Source organism: Apis cerana, linkage group LG8 (assembly GCF_029169275.1).
Source record: "Apis cerana isolate GH-2021 linkage group LG8, AcerK_1.0, whole genome shotgun sequence".
Lineage (NCBI taxonomy): Eukaryota > Metazoa > Arthropoda > Insecta > Hymenoptera > Apidae > Apis > Apis cerana.
The window spans coordinates 9,965,235-9,975,519 of NC_083859.1; the positions used below are offsets into that span (position 1 = coordinate 9,965,235).

At 30.4% G+C, this 10,285-nt stretch overlaps 1 protein-coding gene across 32 annotated transcripts in view; it reads left to right on the forward strand.

Annotated features, from left to right (window-relative positions):
• The window catches only part of LOC108002604 (polypyrimidine tract-binding protein 2), a 429,375-nt gene extending 419,464 nt beyond the window's left edge, over nucleotides 1–9,911 (forward strand). For all 32 annotated transcript variants that reach the window (XM_062078838.1, XM_062078844.1, XM_062078850.1 and 29 more), the window contains 5 exons: nucleotides 1,502–1,535; nucleotides 3,400–3,492; nucleotides 3,818–4,034; nucleotides 4,161–4,302; nucleotides 5,442–9,911. In XM_062078838.1, the coding sequence (XP_061934822.1) occupies nucleotides 1,502–1,535; nucleotides 3,400–3,492; nucleotides 3,818–4,034; nucleotides 4,161–4,302; nucleotides 5,442–5,510 (555 nt within the window). In that variant the 3' untranslated portion in view covers nucleotides 5,511–9,911. The remainder of the gene's footprint in view (nucleotides 1–1,501; nucleotides 1,536–3,399; nucleotides 3,493–3,817; nucleotides 4,035–4,160; nucleotides 4,303–5,441) is intronic.
• Nucleotides 9,912–10,285: the final 374 nt, after the last annotated feature.

Genomic DNA, 10,285 nt, shown 5'->3' on the forward strand with positions numbered 1-10,285 from the left:
GAAGAAGAAGAAGAAGAAGAAGAAGAAAAAAGAAATTGATTTTTCTAATTTTTTTCGTACTATAACACCACTATTTTTCGAATTATATATACTAATGTTTGTAGTATGCTATGTTATTTATTGTATTACTGTATATTAAATGTAAATCCTCGTGGAAACGAAAGGCGCCTCACAAAGAAACTGTGTGTTGACGTCACACTTCGCAGCTGCAACTATTGTCACTACTGTACTATAACTATGTGTACTACTATCGTTGCGCCGCGCGCACAAGCTTCCAACCAAGTGTCTTTTTCCTCTGGCGAGCAAACGATCAAGTGTTTTTTTATCTCTATCCCCTTCTCTCTTTTATATAATATATATATATATTTGTATCTCACCCTGGCTTCGAAAGTGATAAAAAAAAAAAAAAAATTAAGAAACGAAGATAATTTTTAATTTTTTTATAATCTCAAAATATTTCGCAAGAATTCTTTGTTTTTTTGAATCGTTTCACTTTTATAGAAAGGGTGTAATATATCTATATACATATTGTTACGATATTTCTTCTTTTAAATGTTTTTTTTAATTTTTTCTTTTTTTTATTTATTTTTTTTTATTTTTATTTTTATTTTTTTTTAACCCTTCGTGAAATCACCTGTATCGAGGAACGGTTAGAACCGCGAGGGATTCATATTGACGAGAAGGTCCCGCTCTTTTCTCTGCTTCTCTAAGTCTCTCTGTCTCTCTCTCTGTTCTCTCCTGTTCTCTCCTCTCTCGATCGCGGCCGCAGGAAATTTTATTGGAAGAAGAAATTCCAGCCCTTTCGCTGACTTTGATTTATGATTTTTTTTTTTTTTTATTTTTATTTTTCTTTAATGCAAACTATGGTCACTGTGATCTCTATTTTTGAACAATTTTTCTCTTTTTTTATTTTTGGAAATTGTCGTTTTATTTGTCGTGGAAATTTAAATACATAATTATTTTTAACTTTATTTTCTTTTAAAATCGAAGAAAAGAATTGTTTTTTTATACAATATAGCTTGAGCATTTTTTTAAAATAAGAATTATGATATCTTTGAATCGATAAAATTCGAATTTAGATTATAAAGTAAGAATCGATTTTTAGTAAATAAAAAAGTAAAAAAAACAAATTTGTTAAGATTGCGATAGAAATCAATTTTCGAAACAATTAGAATAACAATAAAATCAGAAAAACTAAGCAAAAATTAAGTTCAACAAAAAATCATTTTAAATAATTTTAAAAAAATTCAAAAACGAAGCTTCTTTTTTCCAAATTTTTTTTTTTTTTTTTTTTTTTTTTTAAGATACAAATTCATCATAGTGACACAGTTTTATCAATATTTTGTTACAAAGTCAGTAAATAGTCTGGAATATTCGTAAAGTCTGAAAACAAAGGCCGTATAAATGAGGCCTGCGAAACTTGTGCGCGTGCCAACACTATACATTTGAATCCTATTATACTCGCTGACTACTGACTGGACTCTGTCTGTTCTCTGTGTAGATGGTCACGCCTGACGCTCTCTTTACCCTGTTTGGTACGTCTCCACATTTATATTATTAATTATATTACATTATTAATTATTATATTTACACGCGCGGGATACACTGACACACTAGTACATGCACAAATACACTACTCCACACTTCAGAGACATTTCTTAGACACATGTTTTTACATAGATCAGTAGTAACTGTGAACATTTTTGGAGAGTGAAAAACAAAAAAAAAAAAAAAAAAAAGAAAGAAAAAATAGATCGAATAATTTTTTTACTTTTTTTATATTTCTGTTTTCAAATTTTATTACCTGTATGATACATGAAAACACGAACAAGAATATAATGTAAAAATCGATATGTATAGTAGTTTGTATCATCGATCGTTCGTCATGATTGTTCTATTAATTTTTGATTTTTCTTTTTTTTTTTTCTTTTCTTCTTCTTTTTGAAAGAATGTTTTTTGTGGAAGATTTATGAATCATTGATCACTCTCCTCGTCACGTGTACTTATAATTTTTATTTATTTTTTTTTCTTTCCCCTTTATTATCGTTTTATTTATTTTAAATTTTTATTTTTACTCACCTCTGTGAATTTCTTGTTTTATTATTTATTTTATTTTTATCGTCTCTTACGATTCTTAATTCTATGATTTTTTATTATTTTATATTTTTAATTACGCTATATAACTGTTCTTATTCTCATTCATCGAATTCACCCCCATGCCCATAATCATTGTTCGATTCTTAATCATCGGCCGACACCGTTTTTTTCATGTTCTCTATTTCCAAGCATCTCTTCTAAATTGTTTCATTAATATTTTATTAATATCAGTTCCAGACACCTTAATATTACATAAGCTTTCGCTTATTTTATCGTAATATATCCATAGGAACTCACTTTTCGCGGGTCAAACGGTTCAGCCATTTTCCATTCTCAAATAAACCCGCCTCGAAAAATTTCACATGGATTACAGAGAAATATATCAAAAAGGAAAAAAAAAACGAAACAATAATACCTTCTTTTGCAAACAATGAAATAAATTTTATCCAGTGGTAATAATAATAACAACTTATTAAAGAAAATTTAATTTAACGATTCATAAATCACATTTTATCCAATAAAATGTTATCGATAATAAAGTTCACATTTAAATTATATACGGTATTCGATCAAATATATAATTAATATATAATCGATTTTAATATATCATGAAATTTAACGACATGTATACATGATTGATTGGCTGAACCGATTGCCTAATTTGCATGTCCCAGATCTTAGTCCGATCGTACCCCGATCTCGATCGATTATTATCACCGATTATTATCAATAATTATTATTGTTATTATTATTACTATTATTATTATTACTATTATTATTATTATTTTTATTATTATTATTGTTGTTGTTGTTGTTATTGTTATTATTATTGTTATCATTATTATTTTTTTTAATTTTTATTATTATTATTATTATTATTGTTATTATTACTGTTATTATTATTACTATTACTATTACTACTATTACTATTATTATTACTATTATTGTTATTATTTTTATTATTATTATTATTATTTTAATTTTTATTATTATTATTATTATTATTGTTATTACTATTATTACTATTACCATTGCTATTATTATTATTATTATTATTATTATTATTATTATTGTTATTATTATTATTATTATTTTTTTATTTTTATTATTTTCATTATTTTTATTATTATTATTATTATTGTTATTGTTATTACTGTTATTATTATTACTATTACTATTATTATTATTGTTATTATTATTATTATTATTTTCCTGTTTCTTCGACTCGATAATCTTTAGACGCCCGTGATTGTTAATGATGAGGGGCTGATTAAAATGATGTGTTGCGTGTTGTGCATGTAGGCGTTTACGGGGATGTACAGCGTGTGAAGATTCTCTACAACAAGAAGGACTCGGCACTGATTCAGATGGCCGAACCGCATCAGGCGCACTTAGGTAACTGTCTTTTCCATAATTTGCATTTTTTTCTTGAAATAGAGTCTTTTTTTTTTTATTTCTCTCATCATTAATGATCAGCGATATTTCGTGAATTAACGATCCAGAAGAAATTTTACGAAAAGATTGTCAAATTTTGTCAACGAAAATTATTTATTTCTTTTGTTTTAAAAAAATCTTTTTTTATTAAAATATCGATCAATTTTGATCGATATCAAAGGTTCAATGATTATTTATTATGTATCAAGAAATGTAAAGAATCGAGAAAATTTGTTATCGAATCGAATGAAGAAATGTTTTGATAATTTTACATTTTAAATCCTAGCACTGACGCACATGGACAAATTGCGAGTATTTGGCAAGCAGATCAAGGTAATGCTCAGCAAGCATCAGACGGTTCAGTTACCGAAAGAGGGCCAACCAGACGCTGGATTGACGAAAGATTACACCAATAGTCCTCTTCATCGGTTCAAGAAACCAGGCTCCAAGAATTACCAGAACATTTATCCACCAAGTTCCACTCTGCATTTATCAAATATTCCGTAAGCAAATTTTATCTTTAATTTTCGATAATTTTTGTATAATAAATAAAGATTATTTCCAAGAATAATATTGAAGTATTTTAATAATTAATAGCCGAGGTATTGAAATATTTTTCCTGTTTTCAGTACAACTGTTACCGAAGAGGAGATCAGGGATGCATTCACCAAAAATGGCTTCACCGTGAAGGCATTCAAGTTCTTCCCGAAAGACAGAAAGATGGCGCTTATACAGATGCCAAGCATGGACGATGCTGTAGCTGCTTTGATCGTAAGTGTCCTCTTTGATTTAATTCTTTTATTATGCCATTACTTCTTTCTTTCTTTTTTTAATACACTCGATCTTTCTTCTCCTAATTTTAAAATTTCCAACGATTGTTATTATTATATATTGGTATAATAATCTAAATTCGAAATTAATATAAAAGTTCGATCGATTTAATGCTTCGTTCGAATTGTATTTGTTAATTCTCGTTTTGTTTCGTGCTGAACCAGCGTTGACGAGGCTAAGGTGAATTTATAACGCGTTTATTATTTACCATGTGAAAATTCATCAGAGGGACGTAATTAGTTTAGTCATTGGCGCCTGGCATTGTTTGCCTTTGATACAATTGAGCGGAATTATAAATAACAAATCTGCATTACGCCTGTTCGAAATTAAATCGTTTTACTCGTCATAAAATAATCATTGTTCATCATTTTCCACGATTCATCCGTGCCTGTTTCTAGTTTTGTTCCAACCAAGATAATTAATCTTTTGTACATTAAATATGAATATTATCGTGAAGGGTTATTGAATATCTTTTCATTGTGCAATGAAATCAAAAACATTTATTATAAAGGTAATGAATTATTTTATTAGTATTGTCACTCGCATGGAAATGTAAATATGGATGGTTCAACGAAAATGATAAAAATATTCGGAATATTGTAATTAAAAAAAATTGATGAAATATATAAAAATATATGTGATTCTGATACATGGAATATTATTGTAAATAATGTTAAAAAAAAATATTTTTTTTTTCTATAATAAAACGGAATAATATTATTTTCTGCGTAACAAATTGTATATTTTTAGAAGAATTAAAATTAAATGCAGAAATAAAATTCAAATATAACATTTATTATTGAATTACGAATAATATAATTTATTTTGAAAAATATATATTCCTTTTCGTGTCATGATTCACATATGTGATGAACATTTGATCTTCAATTTATCTGTGAAACGATCCAAGACTAATTTATTCGTAAATTTAATTTTCTGTTAAAATTTAAGAAAAAAATAATGAAAAATTAAGAAATGCATTAGATTAATAGTCTTCAAGAGTGATCCTTATTCAAAATCACTTCTTTATCCAATCTTTCTTCTTTACCGCACTAACAAAAATTGTTCATCTATTGCAGAAAATGCACAATTACCAGTTAAGCGAGTCCAATCACCTCAGAGTGTCATTCTCGAAGAGCAACATCTAACAAGAATCACAATTAAGCAACCTGCAGAAACCGCGATCAATGAGAAGGGGACCCAAGGTGATCCAAAATTTTAAGTGAAACTCCCAATGTTAAAAGCGTTGAAAAACCTGTTAAAAACCAAAAACCTGTGCGGACCAAGGAAATTCGGGGTCTGGTTCGAGCCACGCAGTAGACAAGGCTTAGTGTCTACAGAGGTTATTAGGAGTAAATAATTAAACAAGAGACACGATGCTACGTATTGCTCGGAAGAAGGCCTTTGAAATGGAATGCGGATTTCATTGGTTATCTTCTCATAGACCAAATACAATCATAAAAATAGAGATACGTATTGGGCCAAAAAGTCTGACACCTTACTTTTACTTACAAATAAGATCTTATAGCATTGCGTTTAGCAAATGGCGAGCAAAAGGTAAACAAAGGTCACTTCCTTTTATCTCCAAAAGACTTTTTCCCGGCAACACGTGGTATCTGTACTTTCACATAATTGCAAACACCCACGCAAACACGGACAAACCATCGCACACTATGTTATACACCCTGCATTACATCTTCAGACATCCTCAAACACACTGAAACACACTCAAGCAAACTTCAATATAATACATAATATATATATTTGATATATCGCAATGTAACAGGTGTGTCCAAAAGTGCGCAGCGGCTACATCCCAATAATCTATATTTTATTAATAACTGATAAGGACTTAGGATTATCGACGTTAACGGTTTATGGTAATCGAGAGCTAGCAGAGAGAAAAAAAAAAATTAATCTATTACGAATCTGTCGTGACACACGCGGTACATATACATATATATATATATAAATATTATATAAATTAGAGACACGATGATCTGAGCACGACGAACCGAAAGAACGAAAGAGAAAGAGAGATAGAGAACTCGTGAACACGAGAGAGATAGAGTGAATGGAAGCGAGCGAATGAGCACAATCCAGGGAATATCAAAGAGTTAAGTATGATGATAAATATGTATGTGTGTAATCCTCCTGTTGAAAGTTCAGGATAACGTAGTACGGTGGTTTGTATGCCTAATCGGGGCCTTAGGCGTCGTTCACACCAGAATTCAAGGGAACCAGCTTTGTTCGATTATTCTTCGCCCATAAAAAAAAAGAAAAAAAGAAAAAAAAAGAAAAAAGGAGAGAATGATAGGGGAAGAAAGGGACGATATCTCACGCTATTCGAGCAAGCTTTTCTCCACGATGGCTGTTACGCGAATTAAATAAATGACGATGAAGAGAGGATCACTATAACCAATTTAGCAAGAAGAAATAGAGAATCGTTGAAGAGACGTTGGACCGATTCGAAAGTATGTTTATCTCGAGTGATCTTCTTCTGCATCTCTTCTCCTCTTCTATGATTTTTAAAAAAAAAATTTCTCCGTCGACAACATATCATTGTGCTTTTCCTTCGAAAAGACACACATCGTGCTTTGGGCATCGATCCAACGTTTTCTCTTTTTTTTTTTCTTCTCTCTTGTTTTCCAAGAGGTATAGTGATGCCTCGAATTAGATTTCGATCAAGAATAGCGATTTGGTGTGCCTGTTGAGTGATTCTGTAATCTTCTTACCTGCTTTTCTCTTCCACGGTCGCTGTAATTCACGTTAAAAAGGCTGGTCAGGGAAGAAACGTGATAGAATATCGGTTTTCCGGACAAAAATATCGGTTAACCGGACTTCTATCCATCCGGTTCTATCGTTAATTGATATCGTTACGATCGTAACGTCGAATAATAATTGCCAAAACGCGACGAAAAAGAAAAAGAAAGAAAGAAAAAAAAAGAGAGAGAGAGAAGAATATTAAAGAGCGCATGAAAGTAGCATACAGCTGTAGGGAAGAGAAAGCGGAAACTGAGCCTAATTAATTAAACGCGAAGAGTTTCTCGACGACCCCATCGAATTTCGAAAAAAAGAAAAAAAAGAATAGAAAAAAGAAAAATGAAAAAAAAAAAAAAGAAAATAGAGAGAAAGTAACGATCTCGATGATCCTTGCTTTGGGAGAGGAGCGTTCAGTCGCGAGACACAGAGCATTAAAGAATTATCTAAGGTTAGCTGTTAAGTGGACGAAACAAAAAAAGAAAAAGATTTAAAAAGAATAAAAAACAAAACGTGACACAACATACGACACATACGACATGACAAAATACAAGGAAACAAACGCATACATGCAAAAAACATTTACATTTAAACGTTCACACAGTGTACACACGATTTAGCGTGTTAGACTCGTGTAGTAGTCCCCTTATCCCCTACCCCCTTTCTAATTAAGCCTCCAGATCTTAACGAGTACTATAATGTATAGTTGAACTCGACAATCACTCGACTCTCTGTATTGATAATTCTCGAGGGGAGGAAACAAAAGAAGATAAGGAGAAAAAAAGGAAAAGAAGGAAAGATAGAAAGGAAAAGCAAGAGTGGAAAGGAAAAATGAAAGAATAAAAAAAAGGAAAAAAAAAGAAAAAAAAGGGTATCCCTGAGCCGTTGGAAAAAGCTGCTACTATTCTTGAGAAAATTGTTATTTCAAGTATCTGCTGGGATTTTTTCGAGTTCACTATCTATTTCTACTTCTTTTTCCTTCTTCGAGCATTCTTCTCGCCTTTCTCGACGTCACTTTATAGGAAAGTGGGAATTCTCTTTCGTTGCGCCACATTTTTACGTTCCTTTCTGTGAGAGTTTCTCTTTTGAATTTGACCCTTTTTTTCTTATTTTGTTAGAAGTTCTTCCAATCTTTCTACAATTGTCAATTGAGAATGGAAAATAGTATTGTACGATCAGACCTTAAGTCAATATGAAGAATTTTTCTGAATGGAAATGAGCGAATGTAGCGAAATGTTAAGCTAATGATAGAATGCGTTTTATATATATATTAAAAAGAAAAAAGAAAAAAAAAATAAAAAAAAAAATAAATAAAAAGCGTGAAATCCGAGATGTATGAATATTCTCTTCACGTATAAAAGTTCGAAAAATGAATGAACAGAGAAAAGGAAATAGATAGATCGTGTAAGAGATTTTTTTCACGTGGAAGATATAATCTTTATACGATAGTACGAATTTTTGTTTTTCAAGAAAGATGACAAAGATGAGCTAAGAATAACTAACTTTTTAAAGAAAATAAGAAGAAAATAAGAATCGTTACGATCAAATCAAAAATATATTATATAAAAATGATGAAATTAAATTCTAATTCGATCGGAAGAACTTCTAATCCATTCTTAGTGAGAGGAGAAAAATAAATTTGATGAGGAATAATGTATCGAATAAAATCGATTAAAAATCTTTTTCGTTTCGGAACAGATTGCTAGAATTGTTATCAAAAGTATCACGAGAGAGACGATCAAGGGAATCGGAATCGTGGGCCAGGAATTGCGTTGCAAGTCACAATCAGCTCGCGAGACAAATCAATTTTTGCTTTTTTGTACACGGAGATATACACGTAGTAAGATACCGCGATGGATTATTCGCGATTTGTCCGAGCGAGCGCTTTAAAGGTTAAGCTGTTTCATAGTAAGTTTGTCGTTAGGGGAAATCGGTTGTGTCACCCAGAAGACCCGGGATGATTAGTGATCGATGTCCACTGGACGAGGCAGAGGCAACCAGAGACTCGTTTTCTCGTCGATCGATCGTCGTCGAATCGAATGTGTCGTTTTTTTTTTTTTTTGTAACAAAAATCGATTTTTTTTTTATTCCTTTTTAACCTCCTATCTCTAGCTTTTTATTCGACGTATTATTATTCGAATGGGCCACCCTTCTAAGAGTTGATCCAACTGTGGTGTCCTGATAGACACTCTAGAAGTAGATTTTTTAACGATCACGGAATATCTATGTTTTTTTAGACGTCCGTTTCTTTCGGAAAACAGACTTTGGAAACAATGGATCGTTTTTTGAGATTTGAAGGATTGAAATTTTTCAATGATCGATCAGATATGGAAATGGAAGTTTGAGTTATTACAGCGCTGGTAACAGGAAGACCCGTTCCAGATATTATTTTACAAAGAATATGATTTTTAAACTTAAAATAAAAATTTAGCTTTTTAATCGAGTTAATAATTTTTTTTCTTTGTTTTATCAGTTTTATTTGACTCAGTGGAAAAATTGAAAAAATTGAAATTTTATTTTTGTTATATTCGATTTAAAATATTTTTAAATATAGATTTTCATGAAGGGAAACAATGTTTTAATCTTCCATTCTCTTTCATCGTGTTAAAGAAGTAATAAAAAAAAAATAATAATAATTTTATTACGCTACAAATTTCTGTATCTTTCGAAATTTTCGAAAAGATCTGGAAGGGTCTCGAAATTCAAGAAAATTCACTTTCCATCTCGAGTCGAATAAATTCCCAAATGCGTAAACTATTTAAAAAAAAAAAAAAAAAAAAAGAGGAAAAGTAATATAAATCCAAATTTATATTTAACGAGATTGAACAACTCACGACAATCATTTTATATTTAAAACTTAGACTTTCAAAGCCTTAGAAAACTTTCAGAGGAAACTTCAAGGAACGAGTTACCCAGCATTAATAGCCAATAAAAACTTTAATAAAAACTTAGAATCCTTAGGAAACTGTTAAAATCCAAACAAAAAAAAAAAAAAAAAGAAGAAGAAGAAGAAGAAGCAAGGGGAAGATAAAATATCGAACCAATATAATAGACTAAATTAAAAAAAAAAAAAAAAAAGAAGAAAGAAAACTATACGAACTACATATAATTAGTTTAGAAACACAATTAGTTCGACGACGATCGATAATCTCCGCGAAGCATT